Source organism: Perca flavescens, chromosome 15 (genome assembly GCF_004354835.1).
Source record: "Perca flavescens isolate YP-PL-M2 chromosome 15, PFLA_1.0, whole genome shotgun sequence".
NCBI lineage: Eukaryota > Metazoa > Chordata > Actinopteri > Perciformes > Percidae > Perca > Perca flavescens.
In genome coordinates, this window is record NC_041345.1 from 1,397,391 (window position 1) to 1,425,198 (window position 27,808).

General features: G+C 41.8%; 1 protein-coding gene across 3 annotated transcripts in view; it reads right to left on the bottom strand.

Annotated features, from left to right (window-relative positions):
- Positions 1–27,808, bottom strand: part of LOC114569966 (choline transporter-like protein 2) — a 60,589-nt gene that overhangs the window by 11,874 nt on the left and 20,907 nt on the right. For all 3 annotated transcript variants that reach the window (XM_028600143.1, XM_028600142.1, XM_028600141.1), the window contains exons 3-17: positions 27,425–27,498; positions 27,235–27,319; positions 24,630–24,714; positions 22,424–22,537; positions 22,242–22,302; positions 20,704–20,827; positions 19,230–19,313; positions 18,336–18,448; positions 17,150–17,281; positions 16,474–16,573; positions 14,701–14,793; positions 13,576–13,660; positions 11,180–11,442; positions 6,581–6,675; positions 870–973 (exon numbers count right to left, since the gene is read on the bottom strand). In XM_028600143.1, the coding sequence (XP_028455944.1) occupies positions 870–973; positions 6,581–6,675; positions 11,180–11,442; positions 13,576–13,660; positions 14,701–14,793; positions 16,474–16,573; positions 17,150–17,281; positions 18,336–18,448; positions 19,230–19,313; positions 20,704–20,827; positions 22,242–22,302; positions 22,424–22,537; positions 24,630–24,714; positions 27,235–27,319; positions 27,425–27,498 (1,612 nt within the window). The remainder of the gene's footprint in view (positions 1–869; positions 974–6,580; positions 6,676–11,179; positions 11,443–13,575; positions 13,661–14,700; positions 14,794–16,473; positions 16,574–17,149; positions 17,282–18,335; positions 18,449–19,229; positions 19,314–20,703; positions 20,828–22,241; positions 22,303–22,423; positions 22,538–24,629; positions 24,715–27,234; positions 27,320–27,424; positions 27,499–27,808) is intronic.

Genomic DNA, 27,808 nt, shown 5'->3' on the forward strand with positions numbered 1-27,808 from the left:
GCACTCCAACATTACAAAAGATGAATTTCTATCAGGGATGTAACGATGCAGTGTTGGGAAAGTTCACTTTCTACATGAACTATTTCAAAAGTTCAGTTCACAAATTTTAAAAAGGAACTAGTTCATAGTTCATACTTCAACATTTGAACTAAGTTCACAGTTCCAAAAATGAACTAAGTTCATAGTTCTTTTTTTCCATAGAGTTCACAGTAAAGTTTATCAGGCAGTAATACAGTACATTGACACACTGACGATGCATTGTGAATCGGTTAAAAATGTATATAAATGTGTAAAGATTACAACCGGATGAGATAGAAAAATGAATCCTGATGCAGTTTTCAAATGTCCTAGAGCGTAATCTACTTTAGATTTCACTTGTTTGACTTCAGAAGTCATTACGTATAAGATATGTATCCATTTAGTTATTTTAATGTGGGATTGGTTTAAAAAAATTATACATTTTTAATAGAATTTTTTTGTTAAAGACAAATACAGTTCAGCAATTCAGTGTCACTTTTGTTAAAAGGACACATTGTTGTTTTGCACACTTTATAGAAATAAAAAAACAGCCTGCAGCTCATTCGGTTAAAAAAATCCAGAGAAAATTGACCTTTTTCACAGCAGACATGTTGACTTCTCATAGTAGGAAAAGCACAGCTGAAGTTGATAAACTTAAGTGTCCCAGTGAGCTTTTTCAGTGAGTCAGCATGCACAATACCAGGGTCTCTCCTACTATATGACATGTCAACATCACTGCCGTGAAAAAATTTAAAATTATTAAAAATACGGTATTGTAATTGGAAGTTGGGTGCATCGTTGGATCCCTAGTTGCTATTTAAATGATGGGCTAAGTGAAACAAACCACACACCATAATGTAGGCATTTCTGTTTATGAACTTGACAAATTTCTCCAGACACCAAAAGCAGCACTTCAGACAGCACAACAGGAACTTGGTGCACTTATTTTGGGCTCCTGTGAATGATAGTGATGAACAAATTAGTGAACATTTAAATTATCAGTTGAGACAGGTCTCCCAGGTTATTACAAAACACACATAAAAAGTTAGTTAGTTGCTGGAGTACAGATTTATATCTGACTTTGCTATTTTTGCGTGTCATTATTTACCAATCAGAAAAAACACTGAGGCCACATCTACACTACTACGTTTTGGTTTAAAAATGACTCCAGGGTTGCTAGTAGTCTGGACGGACACAAATGGAGACATTTGGAAACGAGGACGCACATTAGTCAGTCAGTCTCATGAGTTAGGTAGATGGGTAGGTAGGTAGGTAGCTTACTTACAGGTAGATGGGTAGGTAGGTAGGTAGCTTACTTACAGGTAGATGGGTAGGTAGCTTACTTACAGGTAGATGGGTAGGTAGGTAGCTAGCTTACTTACAGGTAGATGGGTAGGTAGGTAGCTAGCTTACTTACAGGTAGATGGGTAGGTAGTTTACTTACACGTAGATGGGTAGGTAGGTAGGTAGCTTACTTACAGGTAGATGGATGGGTGGGTGGTTTACTTACAGGTGGATGGGTGGGTGGCTTACTTGCAGGTGGATGGGTGGCTGGGTGGCTAGCTTGCTTACAGGTAGATGGGTGGGTGGGTGGCTAGCTTACTTACAGGTGGATGGGTGGATGGGTGGGTGGTTTACTTACAGGTAGATGGGTGGGTGGGTGGGTAGCTTACTTACAGGTGGATGGGTGGGTGGGTGGCTTACTTACAGGTAGATGGGTGGGTGGTTTATGGGTAGATGGGTGGGTGGTTTACTTACAGGTAGATGGGTGGAGTGGGTAGGTAGCTTACTTACAGGTAGATGGGTAGGTAGGTAGCTTACTTACAGGTAGATGGGTAGGTAGTTTACTTACAGGTAGATGGGTAGGTAGTTTACTTACAGGTAGATGGGTAGGTAGTTTACTTACAGGTAGATGGGTAGGTAGGTAGCTTACTTACAGGTAGATGGGTAGGTAGGTAGCTACTTACAGGTAGATGGGTGGGTGGGGTGGCTTGCTTACAGGTGGATGGGTGGGTGGTTTACTTACAGGTAGATGGGTGGGTGGGTGGTTTACTTACGGGTGGATGGGTGTGGGTGAAAAAACACTTACAAGGGTACTTGGGTGGGTGGCTTACTTACAGGTAGATGGGTAGGTGGGTGACTTACAGGTAGATGGGTGAGTAGCACAGGTAGATGGGTGGGTAGCTTACTTACAGGTAGATGGGTGGAGTGGGTGGTTTACTTACAGGGTAGATGGGTGGGTGGTGGGTGGCTTACTTACAGGTAGATGGGTAGGTAGCTTACTTACAGGTAGATGGGTGGGTGGGTGGGTGAAAAACACTTACAGGTAGATGGGTGGGTAGGTTTACTTACAGGTAGATGGGTGGGTGGGTGGCTTACTTACAGGTGATGGGTATGGGTGGCTTACTTACAGGTGGGGTGGGTGGCTTACTTACAGGTAGATGGGTGAGTGGGTGGGTGGCTTACTTACAGGTGGATGGGTGGGTGGGTGGCTAACTTGCTTACAGGTAGATGGGTGGGTGGGTGGCTTACTTACAGGTGGATGGGTGGGTGGGTGGGTGGCTTACTTACAGGTGGATGGGTGGGTGGTTTACTTACAGGTAGATGGGTAGATGGGTAGGTAGGTAGCTTACTTACAGGTAGATGGGTGGGTAGGTAGTTTACTTACAGGTAGATGGGTAGGTAGGTAGCTTACTTACAGGTAGATGGGTAGGTAGGTAGCTTACTTACAGGTAGATGGGTAGGTAGTTTACTTACAGGTAGATGGGTAGGTAGGTAGCTACTTACAGGTAGATGGGTAGGTAGGTAGGTAGCTTACTTACAGGTAGATGGGTAGGTAGGTAGCTACTTACAGGTAGATGGGTAGGTAGGTAGGTAGCTTACTTACAGGTAGATGGTAGGTAGCTTACTTACAGGTAGATGGGTAGGTAGGTAGTTCACTTACAGGTAGATGGGTAGGTAGGTAGTTCACTTACAGGTAGATGGGTAGGTAGGTAGGTAGCTTACTTACAGGTAGATGGGTAGGTAGTTTACTTACAGGTAGATGGGTAGATGGGTAGGTAGGTAGCTTACTTACAGGTAGATGGGTGGGTAGGTAGTTTACTTACAGGTAGATGGGTAGGTAGGTAGCTTACTTACAGGTAGATGGGTAGGTAGGTAGCTTACTTACAGGTAGATGGGTAGGTAGTTTACTTACAGGTAGATGGGTAGGTAGGTAGCTACTTACAGGTAGATGGGTAGGTAGGTAGGTAGCTTACTTACAGGTAGATGGGTAGGTAGGTAGCTACTTACAGGTAGATGGGTAGGTAGGTAGGTAGCTTACTTACAGGTAGATGGTGGGTGGCTTCACTTACAGGTGGATGATGGGGGTGGTGGGTGGTTCACTTACAGGTAGATGGGTAGGTAGGTAGTTCACTTACAGGTAGATGGGTAGGTAGGTAGTTCACTTACAGGTAGATGGGTAGGTAGGTAGCTTACTTACAGGTAGATGGGTAGGTAGGTAGCTTACTTACAGGTAGATGGGTAGGTAGTTTACTTACAGGTAGATGGGTAGGTAGTTTACTTACAGGTAGATGGGTAGGTAGGTAGGTAGCTTACTTACAGGTAGATGGGTAGGTAGGTAGCTACTTACAGGTAGATGGGTAGGTGGGTGGGTGGCTTACTTACAGGTGGATGGATGTGGGTGGCTTACTTACAGGTGGATGGGTGGGTGGGTGGTTTACTTACAGGTGGATGGGTGGGTGGGTGGCTTACTTACAGGTGGATGGGTGGGTGGGTTACTTGCTTACAGGTAGATGGGTGGGTGGGTGGCTTACTTACAGGTGGATGGGTGGGTGGTGGCTTACTTACAGGTGGATGGGTGGGTGGGTGGGTGGCTTACTTACAGGTGGGATGGGTGGGTGGGTGGGTGGGTGCTTACTTACAGGTGGATGGGTGGGTGGGTGGGTGGCTTACTTACAGGTGGATGGGTGGGTGGAGGTGGGTGGCTTACTTACAGGTAGATGGGTGGGTGGCTTACTTACAGGTGGATGGGTGGGTGGGTGGCTTACTTACAGGTGGATGGGTGGGTGGGTGGCTTACTTACAGGTGGATGGGTGGGTGGGTGGCTTACTTACAGGTGGATGGGTGGGTGGGTGGCTTACTTACAGGTGGATGGGTGGGTGGGTGGCTTACTTACAGGTGGATGGGTGGAGTGGTTTACTTACAGGTGGATGGGTGGGTGGGTACGGGTGGATGGGTGGGTGGGTGGCTAGCTTACTTACAGGTGGATGGGTGGGTGGGTGAAACACTTACAGGTGGATGGGTGGGTGGGTGGGTGGCTTACTTACAGGTGGATGGGTGGGTGGGTGGGTGGCTTACTTATGGGTGGATGGGTGGGTGGGTGGCTTACTTACAGGTAGATGGGTAGGTAGTTTACTTACAGGTAGATGGGTAGATGGGTAGGTAGGTAGCTTACTTACAGGTAGATGGGTGGGTAGGTAGTTTACTTACAGGTAGATGGGTAGGTAGGTAGCTTACTTACAGGTAGATGGGTGTAGGTAGGTAGCTTACTTACAGGTAGATGGGTAGGTAGTTTACTTACAGGTAGATGGGTAGGTAGGTAGCTACTTACAGGTAGATGGGTAGGTAGGTAGCTTACTTACAGGTAGATGGGTAGGTAGGTAGCTACTTACAGGTAGATGGGTAGGTAGGTAGGTACTTACAGGTAGATGGTAGGTAGCTTACTTACAGGTAGATGGGTAGGTAGGGAGTTCACTTACAGGTAGATGGGTAGGTAGGTAGTTCACTTACAGGTAGATGGGTAGGTAGGTAGTTCACTTACAGGTAGATGGGTAGGTAGGTAGCTTACTTACAGGTAGATGGGTAGGTAGGTAGCTTACTTACAGGTAGATGGGTAGGTAGTTTACTTACAGGTAGATGGGTAGGTAGGTAGCTTACTTACAGGTAGATGGGTGATGGGTGGCTTACTTACAGGTGGATGGGTGGGTGGGTGGCTTACTTACAGGTGGATGGGTGGGTGGTTTACTTACAGGTGGATGGGTGGGTGGGTGGCTTACTTTACAGATGGGTGGGTGGGTAGCTTACTTACAGGTAGATGGGTGGTGGGTAGGTAGCTTACTTACAGGTAGATGGGTAGGTAGGTAGCTTACTTACAGGTAGATGGGTAGGTAGGTAGCTTACTTACAGGTAGATGGGTGGGTAGGTAGTTTACTTACAGGTAGATGGGTAGGTGGGTGGCTTTACTTACAGGTAGATGGGTGGATGGGTGGTTTACTTACAGGTAGATGGGTGGGTGGGTAGCTTACTTACAGGTGGATGGGTGGGTGGGTGGCTTACTTACAGGTATGGGTGGTTTATGGGTGGGTGGGTGGGTGGCTACTTACAGGTAGATGGGTGGGTGGGTGGGTGGCTTACTTACAGGTGGATGGGTGGGTGGGTGGCTACTTACAGGGTGGATGGGTGGGTGGGTGGGTGGCTTACTTACAGGTGGATGGTGGGTGGCTTACTTACAGGTGGATGGGTGGGTGGGTGGTTCACTTACAGGTGGATGGGTGGGTGGGTGGTTCACTTACAGGTGGATGGGTGGGTGGGTGGCTTACTTACAGGTGGATGGGTGGGTGGGTGGCTTACTTACAGGTAGATGGGTGGGTGGTTTACTTACAGGTGGATGGGTGGGTGGGTGGCTTACTTACAGGTGGATGGGTGGGTGGGTGGTTTACTTACAGGTGGATGGGTGGGTGGGTGGCTTGCTTACAGGTGGATGGGTGGGTGGGTGGCTTACTTACAGGTAGATGGGTGGGTGGTTTACTTACAGGTGGATGGGTGGGTGGGTGGCTACTTACAGGTGGATGGGTGGGTGGGTGGGTGGCTTACTTACAGGTGGATGGGTGGGTGGGTGGCTACTTACAGGGTGGATGGGTGGGTGGGTGGCTTTACTTACAGGTGGATGGGTGGGTGGCTTACTTACAGGTGGATGGGTGGGTGGCTTACTTACAGGTGGATGGGTGGGTGGGTGGTTTACTTACAGGTGGATGGGTGGGTGGGTGGTTCACTTACAGGTGGATGGGTGGGTGAAACACTTACAGGTGGATGGGTGGGTGGGTGGCTTACTTACAGGTGGATGGGTGGGTGGGTGGCTACTTACAGGTGGATGGGTGGGTGGGTGGGTGGCTTACTTACAGGTGGATGGGTGGGTGGGTGGGTGGCTTACTTACAGGTGGATGGGTGGGTGGGTGGGTGGCTTACTTACAGGTAGATGGGTAGGTAGGTAGGTAGCTTACTTACAGGTAGATGGGTAGGTAGGTAGCTTACTTACAGGTAGATGTAGCTAGGTAGGTAGCTTACAGACCTTTCAGTAACAGTTCTGTCGGTCTCAAAACGCTGCTTAAAAGTGAAAACGTAGTAGTGTAGATGGAGCCTGAGCAACTAGCTAATAACATTTTCTTTGCCACTATTTATAGGTGGAAATGTTATTGCTTGATTCAGGACTATATGCTATACAATCTATGGAGCATAGCCTCAAGTAGACTTCTAATTGTAGTCCAAAAAAACAGCACCAGACCTTGCAGCTTGTGGTCCAGATACTCCAGCAAAACCCTGATGATCTGAACGATTGAGAGGATAAGGGAGCCGAACGCCAGAGTCCCTGTGTGATACCTAAAACAACAGACAAGTGACTGTTAAGCAGGGTACGGAAATAGCGTGCGTTATGTGTCAAATACATAGACTGTAAAAATAATGGGATGAATTTTTCAGGTCTAAAAAGTGCAGCCAAAGCTGAAGCTCCGCAAAGCTGCATTCTCTCTAACTTCCAGCAGGGGGCGACTCCACTGTTTCTATAGAAGTCTGAGAAAATGAGCTTACTTCTCTCTTGATTCATTACCTCAGTAAACATTTTCATAATGAGTTTATGGTCTCAATCGCTAGTTTCAAGTCTTCTTCAACACAGCATGATGTTCATTTAGTAAATTATGGTGCCATTTATTTTAAAGTAGACGATAAAGCAGGGGATGCTATTCATGTGGATTTGTTATTTTATCATCCTGTTTGTGATGTGTGTGATGTCTTTAAGATACTGGGCATTGATTTTCCCCTTGGGGACCAATAAAGTATCCATCCATCCATCCATCTTGCTTTTTTTAACAACAAATCTGTACATTTCAGTCTCACTCTGATTACCTAATGCGAATGCACGCACTGTATAGTGGGGGGATGGAGAGGGGTCCCTAAAGAGGCGTTTTCATCTGAAAGATGCTGTGATTTGTAGATAGGATACGGAGCAGGGGGACTGACAGCGACATAACTAATCACACTATGACAGACGCTCCACTTAGCACCAATGGCATCGGCGCCTATGAATACATACAGTACATGACATGGCACCTCGAGGCATTAAAACTGCATTGCACAAAACTATTGGTAAAGTCAAGGCTGCTGCACCCGTGATGGTTACATCAAGGACGTACATCAGACATACAATGCTGTTGCAAGACTCCTCACTGGCACCAAAAAGTATGACCACATAACTCCCGTTTTAGCTGAGCTTCATTGGTTGCCGATGAAATTCAGAAATCGATTTTAAAGTTTTACTTGTTGTTTTTAAAGCAGTCCATGGTCGAGCCTTTTCTGTAGTAGCTCAAACTCTGATATTCCCTCGCACCCAAGATCAAATGAAATGAAATACTATTGCTAGTTTTAAATCAAATGCACTGGGTGATTGTATGTACTGTATGTGTGGTTGTATGTACCGTATGTGTGGTTGTATGTACTGTATGTGAGGGTGTATGTACTGTATGTGTGGTTGTATGTACTGTATGTTTGGTTGTATGTACTGTATGTGAGGGTGTATGTACTGTATGTACTGTATGTGTGGTTGTATGTACTGTATGTGTGGTTGTATGTACTGTATGTGAGGGTGTATGTACTGTATGTACTGTATGTGTGGTTGTATGTACTGTATGTGTGGTTGTATGTACTGTATGTGAGGGTGTATGTACTGTATGTACTGTATGTGTGGTTGTATGTACTGTATGTGTGGTTGTATGTACTGTATGTGAGGGTGTATGTACTGTATGTACTGTATGTGTGGTTGTATGTACTGTATGTGTGGTTGTATGTACTGTATGTGAGGGTGTATGTACTGTATGTACTGTATGTGTGGTTGTATGTACTGTATGTGTGGTTGTATGTACTGTATGTGAGGGTGTATGTACTGTATGTACTGTATGTGTGGTTGTATGTACTGTATGTGTGGTTGTATGTACTGTATGTGAGGGTGTATGTACTGTATGTACTGTATGTGTGGTTGTATGTCCTGTATGTGTGGTTGTATGTACTGTATGTGAGGGTGTATGTACTGTATGTACTGTATGTGTGGTTGTATGTCCTGTATGTGTGGTTGTATGTACTGTATGTGAGGGTGTATGTACTGTATGTACTGTATGTGTGGTTGTATGTACTGTATGTGTGGTTGTATGTACTGTATGTGAGGGTGTATGTACTGTATGTACTGTATGTGTGGTTGTATGTACTGTATGTGTGTTGTATGTACTGTATGTGAGGGTGTATGTACTGTATGTACTGTATGTGTGGTTGTATGTACTGTATGTGTGGTTGTATGTACTGTATGTGAGGGTGTATGTACTGTATGTACTGTATGTGTGGTTGTATGTCCTGTATGTGTGGTTGTATGTACTGTATGTGAGGGTGTATGTACTGTATGTACTGTATGTGTGGTTGTATGTCCTGTATGTGTGGTTGTATGTACTGTATGTGAGGGTGTATGTACTGTATGTACTGTATGTGTGGTTGTATGTACTGTATGTGTGGTTGTATGTACTGTATGTGAGGGTGTATGTACTGTATGTACTGTATGTGTGGTTGTATGTCCTGTATGTGTGGTTGTATGTACTGTATGTGAGGGTGTATGTACTGTATGTACTGTATGTGTGGTTGTATGTACTGTATGTGTGGTTGTATGTACTGTATGTGAGGGTGTATGTACTGTATGTACTGTATGTGTGGTTGTATGTACTGTATGTGTGGTTGTATGTACTGTATGTGAGGGTGTATGTACTGTATGTACTGTATGTGTGGTTATATGTCCTGTATGTGTGGTTGTATGTACTGTATGTGAGGGTGTATGTACTGTATGTACTGTATGTGTGGTTGTATGTACTGTATGTGTGGTTGTATGTACTGTATGTGAGGGTGTATGTACTGTATGTACTGTATGTGTGGTTGTATGTCCTGTATGTGTGGTTGTATGTACTGTATGTGAGGGTGTATGTACTGTATGTACTGTATGTGTGGTTGTATGTACTGTATGTGTGGTTGTATGTACTGTATGTGAGGGTGTATGTACTGTATGTACTGTATGTGTGGTTGTATGTCCTGTATGTGTGGTTGTATGTACTGTATGTGAGGGTGTATGTACTGTATGTACTGTATGTGTGGTTGTATGTACTGTATGTGTGGTTGTATGTACTGTATGTGAGGGTGTATGTACTGTATGTACTGTATGTGTGGTTGTATGTCCTGTATGTGTGGTTGTATGTACTGTATGTGAGGGTGTATGTACTGTATGTACTGTATGTGTGGTTGTATGTACTGTATGTGTGGTTGTATGTACTGTATGTGAGGGTGTATGTACTGTATGTACTGTATGTGTGGTTGTATGTACTGTATGTGTGGTTGTATGTACTGTATGTGAGGGTGTATGTACTGTATGTACTGTATGTGTGGTTGTATGTACTGTATGTGTGGTTGTATGTACTGTATGTGTGGTTGTATGTACTGTATGTGTGGTTGTATGTACTGTATGTGTGGTTGTATGTACTGTATGTGTGGTTGTATGTACTGTATGTGTGGTTGTATGTACTGTATGTGTGGTTGTATGTACTGTATGTGAGGGTGTATGTACTGTATGTGTGGTTGCACTGCTGCCTGTCTTGGCCAGGACACTCTTGAAAAAGATTTTTAATCTCAATGAGTCTCTTCCTGGTTAAATGAAAGGTAAAATAAAATAAATCTCTTGCTTTTAACTCCCTTTGATTCCTAATTTTTAATTTATTTTAAGATTCAGAGCTTTGAACTGAACGTATCTTTTTGTATTTGCAAACGTTGTCCCATTATCGTTTTATTCTGTGTTACAATATTTAAATTCTACCTTTGTCTACTATATTCATGGTACCTTGCACATGTGATTATGCATCTTTAAGGCATACTGCAGGGGTGGCGAACCTGTGGCTCTTGAGCTGTATGCGGCTCTTTGCCTGCTCCTTTGAGGCTCTTACTGTGTGGCTGGAGGCTGCGTTATTGGTGGATTTTTTTTTTAACTTTTTGAAACCTTTCAGATTGGTAAAAAAAAATAAAAAATAAAAATAGCATTTGAATGCATCTACCAATACATTTGGCAATTATTTTTAAATTAAAAATAATGCATCAGAGTTTTTTTATGGACAGATTCTGCAACTGGAGGAAAAAAAAGTGGCCACAGATCACCTTCCTCATTAACCCTTTCACTGCTGCTGAATCAGATTGTTTGAAAGACCTAAAAAGGATTGTTGATAACAAAAGACTGTCAGGTTTCCTAATCTAAGTAAGAAACAAAAACCTGTTGCTGTTGTAATGTGGACCTGCATGTGTTGTGTGGCTTTTTGCTATGGTGCGTGTTTTATTGTGGCTCTTTATGCTGAACTGGTTGGCCACCCCTGGCATACTGTTTCTGCTTTCCCCATTCTACCTGTAAAGCATTTTGGGTCAACTGTTGACTGCGCCAAACCTCGGGAATAGTTTACCTGTTCATGTAAGAACAGCTCGGATCATTGAAACGTTCAAGTCCATGCTTAAGACCCACTATTATTCATTGGCTTTCAATTCAAGTTGAGCTTTGATATCTTGACCTTATTCTTTTTCTACGGTCAGTTATTTTGTATTGTACATTGTGCTTTGTTTGGGTTTATTGTCTCGTTGCTTTTGGAGCATGTTAAGCACTTTGGTCAACTAAGGTTGTTTTTAAAACGTGCTATATAAATAAAATTGAACTGAACTGTTGTTCATTTTAAATGTGCTATACAAATAAAATGCCTTGACTACAGTATGTGAAGTGTGAGATATCTCAAACTTCCTCCGAAACACAAACACACACACACACACACACCTGAGAGATCTCCCGAGGGAAGCGAACACGGGGAAGGCAGGCATGTCATCCGGCTTGACGAAGGCCCAGTAGTACGAGGCGAAGGCCCCGGCCAGGGTCATCTGTCCCAGAGCCGTGACGAAGTTGGCACACCAGAAGAAGAGGAAGACGTTGTAGAACTGCAGGCCGATCAGGTATTTGTGGTACGCGGTCTCTCCGCCGTAGAAGGCGAAAAGGCACATGGAGTCAGGGCACCGCGCTTTCTCAGGACTGGTGGAGTAGTTCTGAACACAGATATAGGTAAAAGGTACTTTTATTGTCACATACACATACACATCAGTCCTTCCAGAAAAATGCTGAGTTTTTGGTGATTGTAGTGGCCAAAAATCCTTGATTATGAGTCACGTTTTCTTAAAAAATTCGATGGAATATGCTTGCGGGAACTTGCAAAAACTGCAGTTTGATGAAAAAGAGAGAAAAAAGAAATAAAAGTGATTCCCCCTCAACACAACAGCTTTTCGATGATGTTCATGTTGCATAATTACATTACTTCATAACATTCTCATGGCAACAAGGGGAAATGGCTGCTCTCATGTGAAGTAAATCGACTTTCTGCTAAAATATATTACGTGATTTTTTTTTGCAACGACAACACGGGGATTATGAAATCATGCAAGCACCGCATATTTCGGGGCACTGACTGGAGAACCTAGTACATGTTTTTTGACGCAAACAGGGAGAACATGCAAACTCCACACAGAAAGGCCCGGAACAACCTGGATTTTATGTACTTTGATCATGTTGCTTTGCATGACTAGACTATGCACGGTGTCCAAGACAAATTTCCCAGTGATGGGACTAATAAAGTATAAAGTACAAGTACGATTCAAACCCAGAACCTTCTTGCTGTGAGGCCACAGTGCTAACCATTAGGCCACCATGCTGCCCTTATAAAGGTTATATAGAGACATGGTACTCTGTGGTCCAGGGCCTGAACTGTGCACGGTCCCTGACAAATAAACTAATAGTAGACAATATTACCATTTAAATATAAAGATGAATACTTAACCCTAATGCTGACCTCAGGTCAAATTTGACCCATTCCCAAAACTTCTATAAATCAGAAATATAAGTTTTTCTTTTGAACCAAATTACTCAAAATATTAAATACAATTGCAAGTACTGGATTACTATTTTCACTGAATTGTGGTATTCAATTTTGAAAGAAATGTGTAAAATGTAAATGGTTTCAAAACTTTTCTAATATTAGTCAAAATCATTTATCATTTCACAATCCGGTATAATCTCCTATAAATGAGATTTGACCATGAATTCCAAATATATGTGTAAAACTATTGGTAATAAGTTGAAAACATTGAAAGAAGTGCAAAAACATTGAAAAAAAGTGATGAAAAATGTGTCAAAAATGTTTTAAAAAACAGTCAAAGTTTGACCAAGTTCTTAGCACAGATATGGGTTATATAGAGACATAGACAATATTACCATTTAAATATAACGATGACTACTTAACCCTAATGTTGACCTCCGGTCAAATCTGACCCGTTCCCAAAACTTCTATAAATCAGAAATATGGGTTTCTTTTTAACCAAATTACTTACTTCAATGATATTTATAGTATCCAATCATAAGAGTTATCGAGACACTTTACAGATGGAGTAGGTCTAGACAACACTCTATAATTCACAAAGACCCAAAAATTCTAGTAATTCCCTTGTGTTGTCTTCCACTGGACCGTGCACTTTTTTTTTTCGACAATTATGGTGGTTTTTTCAACTTTTTGGTGCTTTTTTTGTTGCTGTTTTCCACTTCATTTCACTACCATGTATGAACACCACTAACACCAACTTATTACTAATTTTAGATTTTTCTTTTTGGAATTCATCGTCAATAAACCTCATTTATAGGAAATTATACCAAATCACTGAGTTAAAAAAGCTGAAATTATGAATTATTTAGACTAATGTTAAAGGAAGGATAATCACAGACTGGTATATGTCAATGTTCAGTCAGGAGTACAATTCCAAATACTTGATTACTACTTTCATTAAATTGTGGGTATTCAATATTATAGCATTTGAAAAAATGGAAATGGTTTCACAACCTGACTAAACTTTGAGATCCACGCGTCTGATTCTCCACCAACACACGTTCCTCTAATATTAGTCAAAATCATTCATCATTTCACAATCCGGTATAATCTCCTTTAAATGAGATTTATTGACCATGAATTCCAAATATACGTGTAAAACTATTGGTAATAAGTTGGTGTTAGTGAAAAATAGCATCAAATGTGGAAAAAGTGACAAAAATATTGAAAAAAGTGTCAAATATTGGAAAAAAAAAGGGATGAAAAAAGTGACAAAAAATTTCCGACATAATAAAATGAGAAAACTTACCGCTGGATTACAAGTCGTTCTCGAGTAGTCGCACGCCGTCTCGTTGAAGACTTTGTAGATGGGTTCGTTAGAGGTAGACAAGAAGCTGACAAACTCCATCAAGGACAATTAAATAAACGGTATTTAAAAGAACTACAAATCCCATTCAACATCCCACTATGACATCACAACGTAGCAGAAAGGGTCATCCTGACAGACCTTCTCCTCCTGGCTTTAAAAGAAAAAAAGGCTACATGGCCGTTTGTAGTCTATACCTGGAAGACCTTCAATATACTCTGTCCAATGAGGAGATCTTAAGGAGAGTTTCTTAAGATAAAAAGAGAGGGGGGAGAGAGAGAGAGAGAGAGAGAGAGAGAGAGAGACAGAAAGAGAGAGAGACAGAAAGAGAGAGAGACAGAGAGAGAGACAGAAAGATAGAGACACTGAGAGAGAGACACAAAGCGAGAGAGAGAGAGAGACAGAGAGAGAGAGACAGAGAGAGAGAGACATAGAAAGAGAGAGACAGAGAGACCGAGACGGAGCAAGAGCAAGAGACACAGAGAGAGAGAGAGACATAGAAAGAGAGAGAGAGAGAGCGAGCGAGAACGAGAGAGAGAGACAGAGACATAGAAAGAGAGAGATAGAGCGAGCGAGAGAGAGAGACACAGAGAGAGAGAGAGAGAGAGACAGAGAGAGAGAGACAGACAAGGAAAGAGAGAGAGACTGAGAGACAGAAAGAGCGAGAGAGAGAGTGAGCGAGAACGAGAGAGAGAGACAGAGATAGAGACAGAGACATAGAAAGAGAGAGAAAGAGCGAGCAAGAGAGAGAGACACAGAGAGAGAGAGAGAGAGAGAGAGACAGACAGCGAGAGAGAGAGAGAGACAGACAGCGAGAGAGAGAGAGAGACAGACAGACATAGAAAGAGAGAGAGACAGAGACAGAGAGAGAGCGCGAGAGAGAGAGCGAGAGAGAGTTTTGATCAGTTTGAGCCTTCATGACAATTCAAAATATATCAAAAATATAATATAAAGTATGTTGTTGTGTGTCATTGGGCATTTTTAGGTGAATATATGGAAATAATAAATGGAGCTTTCTTAGTGGATATATTTACTGCTACTACACCACTGAGGAAGGTGAAAGGATACACAGCAGTGACCGCCCAGTAGGCGACCACCATGGCCAGCAGGACGAAAGTGAACAGCGGGTAGAAAAGAGACGACATCACATGTCCGATGGCTCTGTGAACACAACATGACATCACCGCTCAAACTGGATTTTAATATCAGGGATGCACCCCGAAACCCAGGATTGGGCTGAAGGTTAGGGGTTGGGAATCACCAGAGGTCACATGATACAATATCATCACGATACGATATTATTATTGCGAGTTTACAACCTTTTGCAATATTCTGCGATATATTGCAATTTATTACCTTCCCACTCCCCCCCCCCTCAACCTCAAATTTTTCCCCAAATTTCAAATTATGTCCCCAGAAGGAAACTTCAACATAGATACATTCATCTTCAAGTATGTTCAGCCCACTTAAATTTTATCGCTGCAAAAATGGGATTGTCAAGAAGACAAACTGGCCAACACATATTATAATAATAATAATAATAATAATAATAATAATAATTCCATACTTGGTGTCTGTGTATCGATACGGTATTGCCACGAAAAATATTGCGATACTATGCTGTATCTGTTTAGCGCCTGCACTAAGCTATTCAGCTGACAATGCTAACTCTCCCAATGTTGAAGAGGTGAAAAAAAGCTGTTTTGCTTGAGGTCATGGTGCAAAGGACCCTAGGGTGAAATTACTCCGAACCATCACTTTAAAAAGGAACACGCCGACTTATTGGGACTTTATCTTATTCACCGTAACCCCCAGAGTTAGACTAGTCCATACATACCCTTCTCATCTCTTATTGGGACTCTTATTCACCGTAACCCCCAGAGTTAAACTAGTCCATACAGACCCTTCTCATCTCATTAGCCTAGCACAGAACCTGCAGATGAATGGTTCCAGTAATCCTGCTGCTCCGAATAAGTGACAAAATAACTCCAACATGTTCCTATTTACATGTTGTGATTTGTAGAGTCACAGCGTGTACAAAAAACAACGTAACATGAGACACAGCCATCTTCTAACTGTAAACAAACCGGGAACTATATTCTCAGGCGGAACAATATAGTACTTGGGCGGAATGATTTGCTTTGCAGCAAGCCTGTCTGAGAATATAGTTCCCAGTTTGTTTACTGTTAGAAGACGGCTGTGACTCATGTTACGTTGTTTTTTGTACACGCTGTGACTCTACATATTACAACATGTAAATAGGAACATGTTGGAGTTATTTTGTCACTTTTGTCACAATTGGGAGCAGTAGGCTAGTTGGAACCAGTTACCTGCAGGATCTGTGCTAGGCTAAGCTAATGCTGGAGCCGTCAGGCAGCGTTACAGCACGCACTGAGATGAGAAGGGTATGTATGGACTAGTCTAACTCTGGGGGTTACAGTGAATAAGATAAAGTCCCAATAAGAGATGAGAAGGGTATGTATGGACTAGTCTAACTCTGGGGGTTACAGTGAATAAGATAAAGTCCCAATAAGAGATGAGAAGGGTATGTATGGACTAGTCTAACTCTGGGGGTTACAGTGAATAAGATAAAGTCCCAATAAGAGATGAGAAGGGTATGTATGGACTTTTAAACCAGTGGATTCGGTATCCGGCCGAACCCCAAAGTTCTGGATTCAGTGCATCCCTTATTTTAATTACTTCCATCTGTTGCTGTGCCATTAGTCAGACACTTTAATCTAGCTGTAAAAGTTTTTTTTTTTTTTTTTTTTAAGTCTGAGCAATTTAACAGCTTAAGCGCCTGTCATTGATCGTTTTTTCCGCTCGTCCTCTGAGTCTGACCTGCTGGCTTCTTTGATGAGAGCGATGGCGATGAGGATCCTCTTCCTGAGGAAGATGAGCAGCAGGATGATGATGACCTCCACGATGGCCAGGATAATCACTAAAACAACAACAACAACAAATGAGACGGGGGGGCAGAGGGAGAGGGTCATGTTGGTGTCCCCGTTTTACAGAATATGTCGGTACATGGTCCGTGCATATGAGAGAGAGAGAGAGAGAGAGAGAGAGAGAGAGAGAGAGAGAGAGAGAGAGAGAGACTCCATAAACAAACCAACGTTAGTTTAGCTAATGGCTAATTCGGCTAACCGCTAGCTGAGACAGCATGTAATAACTTTAAAAGACCCTAAAAATAAAACTTGAAAATAAATGTTAACATACATAACAGCTGTTAGGTCAGCTCTACTTTACTTGTGCTCATTTAAAATACAATCACTCAACACTTGTCTTTATTGTTATTACTATAAAGTCTTAATGTAGCTGTAGTCTGCTTCTCCCATTAAGTTTGACTTATGTTAGACTGAATCTAGCTGTCAGCTAGTGGTTAGCCGAATTAGCTGTTAGCTAAACTAACGTTAGCTTCCCGTTGGAGGCTAGCGCAGAACGGATCGTGCAGGTAGCACGGATCGTGTACCGACAGAATCTATAAAAAGGTTAAGATTAAGGTGTGTGAACTGACTGAAGGCCAGCCAGGTCTGTCTGATCTGCAGGTAGACCGCGAAGTCCGTCTGGAAGCCGAGCTGCTGTAACGTCACGTCTGAGCCTGCCGTTCCCTTCAGAGCAGCATACTCCATGTAGCAGTGGAAGATACCTGAACAACAGAAAGGTACAGCTTCTTAAAAAGATGGCAATATAAAGTAACTGCCTCAATTGGTTTTGTTAAAAAAAACAAAAAACAAAAAAAACTGTGTGCAACAAAACAGAAAAACTATTTCATATAAAAATAAAACTTCTAATGTTTATGCATGAGGGGGAAACTGTAATTGCAGGTATATTGGGCTGCAGACATCAGGGGTCTCGCTTCTTGGCCTAAGAATACTTTTCCAAGAAGTAGGTTCAGTAAAAACTCTGTTAGAGTCCACTAAAAGTTCTTTTTTTGCCACTGACAGACTCCGATTATTGTTATTATTATTATTATTATTATTATTATTATTATTATTATTATTATTATTATTATTATTATTATTATTATTGTGTCTGACAACATTACGGGATGGATCCCTACAGAGATAGACCTTTTAGTTAAAGAGTAAGATCCTTTTAGTTTAACATGAAACAGCCCCAAAATCACCATCACCAAACTCCACCAGACTCCATGTAAATAATCAGGACTTTTAGCGTGTATAGAGCCAACATATCTCCACCAGACTCCATGTAAATAATCAGGACTTTTAGAGTGTATAGAGCCAACATATCTCCACCAGATCAGCATGCCCAGAATGCACCTGAACACACCTCCCTGTAAGACCAGCATGCCCATGGGCCACAGATTCGCGCAGGTGCATTTGCTATTTAAACAACGTGGGCGCTGGACGGGAAACTGACAACTGGGTCGGGCTTAAACTAGCAAAGACACTTGTGTCGGGCTGCAGGATAGGGCCCATAGAATAATAAGCCAGCGGCAAAAACAGAACTTTTAGTGGACAGAAACTGAAGGTGAACATTTGTCCTGTAGGGTTACATACACACAGCTTGTTTCTTGCTTAAAACTGGAGCTATTTAAAAGATTGTTGTTACCATCAACACTTAAGACAAAAACAAAGTTGCCCTTCAAAGCTGCTTTTTGAAACTGGCCACTTGTAGTGCCGAACTACTTTAAAAAGGCGAGTATGAGAGACATCAGGACTGTGTGCTGTGGCCCTTACCGTATCCTATGACCAGTATCACCATGACAATCATGACCCAGACCATGATCCCTGCCAAGAAGCGTAGGAGGACGATGAAGAGCAGGCTGGTGAGCATGGCGATAACCAACCCTCTGGAGATAGATAGAGATAGATTTTAGTTTATTTATGAAAGGGGACAGCGCAAATTAATAAAACACATGATTTCCCATGGGTTAAAGACAGACAGACAGACAGACAGACAGGTGTGAGGAGGGAAGACTCCGTTTATTTCCACAGTAAGTTAAGCCTACATGGAGTTTGCCTTGGTGATATACACAAACATTAAAAAGGTCCAATGTGGAGGAATTTCTCCCATCTAGCATTGAGATCATATATCTCAATCAACTCTCTCTCACCACACAGCTCAAGTACATCATAATAATAATAATAATAATAATAATAATAATAATAATATCTATGGTAGCCTTCAGTAGCTACGATACCCATTAGCAGCACCTTTGAGTTCATCATGTGACAGAAAACGCGAAAGCTGGAGCAGTATGTCCTGTATGTCCCTTACCAGCTAACGTATTTCTAGATGGAGCATGAATATGGAGCGTCTACTCCAGTTCATGCAAATTTTAAATTTCTAGCCAATAGGAACACTTGGAATTGATGGTGGAGGTAAATATTCATGAAAAAGGACAAGTTGGTGAACGGGCAACACAGATTTAGAGAATGAACAACTAAACACGTTACACACTGGGACCTTTAAGAAATAAACATTTACAAGATAGCTGTTTAGTATAAGAGAAAGGAGGCTAGAAGGGAAAGCACAGAGAGCGATGGAACCAGAATCATCTTTTGCACACACATTTGATAAAAAACGGAAAAAGAACCACATGTAAAAACCCATGTAGGTGTGTGACTCACATCAGGATCCAGTACCAGGACTGTGTGAAATCCTCAAAGACTTTCATGACCACCTGGCGCGCCTCGATGACCACAGTGGCGTTCCTGCGGAGAGATTTCTGTGTGATTATCTGTTCAAGATAGAGCTGCGAAGATTAATCTATTAAAGTAATCCACAACTTCTTTGATAAATCAACTTTTCTTGGACTGCTTACAGCTGCAACACAGCTGATTAATTCACAATTAGAAAACAATTGTTATTTGCATATGTTAAAGCTATAGTATAGAGAGAGAGTTGTGTGGAGCTGGTAGTCTTAATTAGCTTTGTGGCAACTCATTTGGCAATGGCTTGAACACCACTTCATGAGATCAGTCTGTGAAATAGTTACCCAGTAAAGCTTTAAGCACTAAGGGTTCCCGGTCACGTGAATGTAAAGTGGCCGGTCGGGGCTGGCGGCCACAGAGCATTATCGTTCTGTGATATTTTTTGTATTTGTATTTATTATTAAGGATCCCCATTAGTTGACACCTAGACCAGGGTCTTCAATGGTTTCTAATCCAAGGACCCCTTAACTGAAAGAGAGACGGAGGAGGGACTCCCTTCTACATATATTGTATTAAATTAAGTTGAATAATAAACTGGGCCTATAATAACATGCAAGCTAGCCTAGAGCCTTTATACAGTGGATACCTTTTTTGCATAGAATACTAATCCATTAAAATAGCCTAATTGTTGGCATGAGTTTATAAAGCATGTTTAAATGTTAAACATACATGTGGAACAGTGAATCCTTATGATTATCTGTATATGTGGATGGCCATAGTGACTACCTTACCTATAGGCCAGTAAGCCTTTAGCAGTGGGGAGTTATATTTGCTAATATTTTGTTGGATTCATGTTAAGACTTTAATTTTTGAAAAGACTTTAAAACATTAATAATTTGGAGGCCCAGTGGCACTCTGAGGACCCCCTAGGGGTCCCAGACCCCCTGTTGAAGATCCCTGGCCTAGATAACAAGCTAGTCTTCCTGTGGTCCAAAGCCACATTGAATCAGACAATATTAAAACATTTCATAACATATACCGAAAAGCAATTAAAAAATAAACTAAATACCACAATATCTGATTATGAAATTCAACAACAAAAGAAGAAAACTTACAATTAAAATTAAATGAAAACTATAAAAAAAACCAAGCAAATAGAGAAATATCTTAAACAAAGTTATATATTACAGTATGTTACATGGCTAACATTAAGGTAGCTCACATTGAAATAGACGAAAATCTGATATTTTTTCACCACACAATCAGAAACCTCATGATAAATAATTAAAATGAAGGTAAGATTTAACTCTTTTTAAAATGTACCTTTCCTGTAATAAAATGAATGTTACTTGGGATTTTAATTCCACAAAGAACTTGCTCTATAAATGAAAGTTTTTCTCAAGTTATTGGATTTTGGTAAAAGGTGAAGACTTATATATTATATACTCACGTGACTCCATCCAAAAGGTCCTTGGCGTCTCTTATGTTTCCCCGTCCATCGTCAAATTTAGAGTCGTTTCCAACAGTTATCACCCCTCCACTCTCCCGTAAAGCTGGGAAACACCTGCGAGTGACTGAAGGGTAGAAGTAGAGGGAAATTAAATTAGGTTTTTTAAAGAAGTAAATCATGTTTATATGCCAGAACTTTTCAGATCTACACCAGCAATCTGGATGGAAAGACTGAATCAGCGTGATGTCTCGAAAACCCTAAAAAAGAAATTACTTTGGGTAGACAAATGCCTGTTGACTTGAATTGCGGAGATATGTTACATTTGTGATGCTGTTTTTTTATTCTTTAAAGTGCCCATATTATGAAGAAAAAAAAAAAAAACTTTTTTCTGGGATTTTGTGTCTCTGGTGCTTCCACACACACACACACACACACACACACACACACACACACACACACACACACACACACACACACACACACACACAGGTAAAAAACCATCATGGTGTTCTGAGTGAGATCTGGTTTCTGAATGTGTCCTGCCATCAGTCTCCTAGTGAGCTGGTCAAAATCTGCACGGCTTTCTACGGCACTAGCCGAAATCGGGGCTACACCATGCTAGCGCTAGCATGCTAGCTCATTCTCAATGGCAAAACACTGCTACAACACACACTAGTTCACCCTAATCTCCAGAAGAACTACTTACATGTCTCTGTTCTGCAGGTATTCCACGCTAAGTGTGAAGTGGGCCCTCATTTAGAAGAAGTCTCCCGGCTAATCCTGCCTCATACTGACTGAAGTTGGAGAAACAGCTAGCTAGCTCATGTAGTCCTTACCTAGCTACTGAGCATGTAGTCCTTACCTAGCTACTGAGCATGTGCAACTGACAACAAAGATGTTACAGAAGTGAGATGTATCACTCTGTAGCTAAAACATAGAGCTCACAGAGAACACAAGAAAAGAGGAGCTGCAGCAATGTGCAGTACAACACAAAATATGGTGTTTTTTGATAATTAAACCATGTAAACCTATTCTGATATAACCTTAAAATGCAATTATGAACCTGAAAATGAGAATAATATGAGCACATTAAAATCATTTTTGGGCTTTTTTTGAGTAGAAAGTTGTTGTTTGGCAGTACTTTCAGTCAAAAGAAGGCCATTCAAGTCCAGCTACATGTTCAGTCTGTAAAAATGCTGATTGGTCTGGTGGTGGCGAGGACCCTAAACTATACACAACATGGCCGCTGTTACAACATCTGGTCTGAAACATCTGGAAGAATACGAGTTGTTCATGAAGGAATCTCCAGACAGCAGCCAGAATGCAGCAACTTCAGGTACAGCAAAGGAAGGCCAGTCCCTGTTTACTTCATTCATGTGTTTACTGGGTTCATGGACTGAGGATGGGAGGAGGACTATGCACAATCTCAACCAGGGGGTTCAGGATTCGGCCGAACCCCTAAAAATCTGGATTGGGTGCATCTCTAGTATCAAACATTGTGACGAAATGTAATACAGTATATTGCGGATCCAACTCACAGGGTTTGCTGGGCATCAGCATGGCAGGACAGAGACCCTGCTTCAGGATTTCTGGTGCTCCCTGAAACAGGGTTTACCCAAAACAGACATAAAGAGGGTGTGAGGAAACCAACCTTTAACAGAAATATGAAATAATTACAGCATTGCAAAGCAGCTTCTCACCACCACGGCGTTGAACTCACCATTGTGTTAGTCACACCTTCCTTGCAGAATGTCTTGTAGTAGTCAAAGTCATTTTTGTTGGTGTAGGCTTTGAGTAATGTCATGAACTTTTCGGGGCACTTCTCCACACACATCTGGAGGAGGAAGCAACATGCACAGCAGGACACAGGTCATTTCTCTTCACGGACAAGCACAGTGTTCAAAAAGTGTCTAAATGTGATTAAAGAATATCTGGTTTATAATGAAATGATGTGTAAACATATGATGTGGTATGAACAGGTGACTCCTTTTGGCTGCCTGAGATAAGTCCTAGGCTTTCCCACCCCCTTAACATGACTAAAATGAGTCTCGGTTACCTTTTTTGACAGAAATATATGCAGTCACCTGTTATTTCTAACAATTTTATAAACAAAAATGTCTATTATGCTTGAGTAAATAAAGCTAGCCTGGGTAAACCCTGACGAACTTGCAGAAAATATGATATTAGCTCTTCAAGTCCGTCTGGCCGAGAGCCCAGTCGAGCCCATTTCCAATGTTTGCAAATCAAGGCACCAATCACAACCTTTGAGGAGGGCTCTACACCAATCACAACTGTTGACGAGGGCTCTACACCAATCACAACCGTTGAGGAGGGCTCTACACCAATCACAACCGTTGAGGAGGACTCTACACCAATCACAACAGTTGATGAGGGCTCTACACCAATCACAACTGTTGAGGCGGGCTCTACACCAATCACAACCGTTGAGGCGGGCTCTACACCAATCACAACCGTTGAGGCGGGCTCTACACCAATCACAACCGTTGAGGAGGACTCTACACCAATCACAACCGTTGAGGAGGACTCTACACCAATCACAACCGTTGAGGAGGGCTCTACACCAATCACAACCGTTGAGGAGGGCTCTACACCAATCACAACCGTTGAGGAGGGCTCTACACCAATCACAACCTGTTGATGCCGCTGTTGCTGCTACGCCACCCAGATCGTTGCTCTGATTGGTTGAAGGTCTATCCAATGGCACCCAGAGGCATTTGAGCGGTGTCCGTTGGTGATGCCCCTTTGGAAATGGGCTGTGAATGAAGCTTCCCCAGACCCCCCCACTCTCAGTTACAGCTGAAAAGGGTCTGGGGTCAACCAGGCTAAAATAAAGAGTCCGGTACAGCCTGACTCCGAAGATTAAACTGAGCTTAGCAATCATATTCAAGTTTATGTTATGCTCGTTCAACTGCTGTTTGGTAAATTGCTCTTAAACACATTATTGCTCTTTTACACGCTATTTTTATTCTCAATTCTTATTTTGGTGCTTTTTCGTTGAGGGTGGCTAAAAAATGTTTGGGGGAGCACCAAACATTCCTCCATACAGGAAAACCCTGATGTGTAGTTTAGGTGTATTTTAATCTAGTGTGCATGCACTTGATTGAAGTAGGGCTGTCCCAAACAAATATTTTTTTTTTAAACGATTAATCTAGCGATTACTTTTTCGATTAGTCGACTAATCTAAAGATACATTTTTCGATTAATGTAACGATTAATTTGTCACTTAACGATTAATTTCCCATTGCTCAATTATTAACAATTAACACAAAACAAATTTCAATAAGGCTCTCTCTATTTATTCAAATTGTTTAATATTTAAAAAGTTATTATTTTGTAGTGCAACCTGAAGCCAGATGTAGGCCATCAATCCAACCACACCTTCAGGAGGAATACAAAAATGTAAAACTTAAAAGTAAACCAGCAAGTGCAAAAAGAGTAGCCTGTATCTGCTTTTTTTTTTTTTTTTTTTTTAAACAGTAGGTTAAATAATGCTATAAAGCTCTTTTTTTAACATCCAAGCTCTTCTCTCTTTAATTTAACTTTAATTATTTGTATCTAAAGGCTGGTTAAGCACTGTAGGGAGGAGAAGTTGCACCGTTTTTGTTTTGTTTCGTTCCAGTGATTGGAGTCAGATATGCGTTAGCATGTTAGATGTATTTCCACTCACATACCCAACAACTGCTTTTATTTATTTATTATCAGCCCTTGATTGAAGTAATGTCATTTTCAGGACTTTCCAGAGGTGGCCAGTCGAGCTGGACGCCCCCGATTTGCGTGAAGTTGCCTGGATTCAACTTCATGCAAATGAGGAGCGCTTGGTTAGCTCACCTGGTAGAGCGTGCGCCCATATACTGTTTAGGTTATCTCCAGAGAAGAAGAGATAATGAGTGAGGAGGAGTTCCCACCTGTGTGGTCGGACACTGGAACTCCAGCAGCACCATGGGGCTGGCACACTTCATGATGTTGAAGTAGAACAACACAGGCTTGTCCCTGTTCACAGAGAGACAGACAGACAGACAGACAGAGAGACACGCACACACAGAGAGAGACACACACACACAGACACACACAGAGAGACACACCCACAGAGAGACACGCACACACACAGAGACACACACAGAGAGACAGACACACACAGAGACACACGCACACACACACACACACACACACACACAGAGACACACACAGAGACACCCACCCACAGAAACACACACAGAGACACCCACCCACAGAGACACACACCCACACAGAGAGAGACACACACACACACACACAGAGAGACACACACACCCACACACACAGAGAGACACACACACCCACACACACAGAGAGAGACACACACCCACAGAGACACACCCACCCACACACACCGACAGAGACACACACACAGACAGAGAGAGAGAGAGAGACAGAGAGAGACAGACAGACAGACAGACAGACAGACAGACAGACAGACAGACAGACAGACAGACAGAGAGAGTTAATTTAAGCAAAAAAAATTGAAGATCCATCCTGTGATTCAGTCAAAACTTTGTTTGAAAAAGTCAATAGGCCTAAATGAATGAATATTCTTAAAACTAAATGGTAATTATTTCTGAGACAATTCATTGTACAGTGACATTTGGAATTAAAAAGCCATATCTGTAGGTTTGAATTACTAACAGACTCCACTGCACTGTGCCTCAATACTGTTTTTGGGTACCATGTCTTTGTCAAGTACACAAAACAATTATTTCCTCATCCTTTTCTTACGAAGGCGTTCCATCACTAGACTTCGGTAGAAGTGGGAGGAGAGGTTTCATGGGCTCCATGTGGGTAAAGGGTGTGTAGGAAAAACACATCCAGTTGCAGCAAATTTAATGGAGATGAATCATCCAGTCTCTTTCCATACCATTTGTTATTCTAGTGTGTGACAACATTATGGAAATAATGATAGAGAGATAGAGCCTTTAGTTAAAGAGGAATATCATTTTAGTTTAACATGGAACAGCCCCGAAATCACCATCACCAAACTCTACCAGACTCCATGTAAATAATCAGGACTTTTAGCGTGTATAGAGCCAGCATATCTCCACCAGACTCCATGTAAATAATCAGGACTTTTAGCGTGTATAGAGCCAGCATATTTACACCAGACTCCATGTAAATAATCAGGACTTTTAGCGTGTATAGAGCCAGCATATCTCCACCAGACTCCATGTAAATAATCAGGACTTTTAGCGTGTATAGAGCCAGCATATTTACACCAGACTCCATGTAAATAATCAGGACTTTTAGCGTATATAGAGCCAGCATATCTCCACCAGACTCCATGTAAATAATCAGGACTTTTAGCGTGTATAGAGCCAGCATATCTCCACCAGACTCCATGTAAATAATCAGGACTTTTAGTGTGTATAGAGCCAGCATATCTCCACATGTAAATGGGTGAATTAAGGGTTGATTTCAACCAAACCAGAGTGGTGATTGTTGGAACAGTGGAAAGATGAACCAAGACGGCTTTTTATGGTTTTCTTAGTTTCTGTCCACTTTGAATCAAGTGTTTTACGATGATAAAAGTCCTGATTATTTACATGGAGTCTGGTGGGATTGGCAAATGCGATTTGGGGGCCGTATAATTTTAAACAAGGAGTCGAGGAGATACAAATTTGGGAGAAAGGCCCAATGTATTCAGTTTTTAATTTACGTTTCAAATAATGTCCCAACTTCATTGGAATTGGGGTTTGTGCTATGTTAAAAAATATTTTTGTGGAAAAGGATGGCAATGCTGTTTGCATACTTTACCTTCCTCAATGGTATCTACCCTGAGGAAGGCGAGATGAATAACTGAAAACGTGAATGTACCATGGCGTGGCATTTGCTGCACTGAAGCAGCACACAAACTGTCGCTGTGTATGCGTTCTCAAAGCAAGATGAAAATGTCCAGTAGAGAAACAGGGACAATTACTGTAATTATAAATCTATACTCTGTCTAAACTAGAAAAAAAACTTTCTTAAAATGAACTCACTTGTGCCTCTTGTACAATTTAGAAATCTGGATTTAAAATCTGCCAACTCCTACCTGTAACTGATTTACACTGCTGTACTTTCTTTTGCATCCTCATCATCCTAATTTATCTATCAAATAATTTTCAGATTCAGAATGTTTTTATTGTCTTTTTCGATTTCTTATGATTGCATTTTCTGTTGTTCTGGTTTTGTCTTTGTAATCTGCCTCAATGATGTTCTAAATGAGGGTTTTTTTTGGGCTATTCAGACCTAATCTGACTAATTGAAGCCAGACGGTGTGTCAGCTGAATGTGAGACCTACATATATCCCTTCATCAAATGTGTTCGCCCAGAGACCCAGCAGGGTTGAAACTTTGCATTTTATATTAAATATGAGAGTTTAAACCAGTGTTGCGGACATTACATTTTTTTCTTCCTAAATGAGGGTTGCCCATCAATGATTTCAAGGATAAATAAAAAGGTTGAATGAATGAATGAATGAATGAATGGAAAGAAACTCACGCAAGTGGAGTGCCAGCCTGCCCACAGAACTGGCCTCGACTGTCTGTGGGGTAGATCACCTTCCTGGGGTCACCCTGGGACCAGGCTGGAGGGTACAAGGTTACAAAAAGAGTTTTATTTTGTTTGTTTGTTTGTTTGTAGGTTTTATCTTTGGTTTTTAAAATCTGTATACCAAGAGCTGGTTCCTTACCGAGTATTCCCACTGCAATATATGCCAATATGGCAATAATGAAGAGGATGCAGCACACAATGTCTGTGCAGCCCCTAGTCAGGAGAGAGCAAAAGTGTTAAATAGCTCAAATTATGCTCATTTCTGTCACAGTTCATAATTGTATTTAGAGGTTGTACCAGAATAGGTTTACACGGTTTAATTTTCAAAAAACACCATATTTATGTTGTACTGCACATTGCTGCAGCTCCTCTTTTCACCCTGTGTTCAGGTCTCTGTTTTTGCTACAGAGTGAGACATCTCACTGCTGTAACATCTTTGTTGGGAGTCGCACATGCTCAGTAGCTAGGTAAGGACTACTAGCCAGTCAGAAGTAGAGTATGAGGGCGTGCCCTGACAGTACCT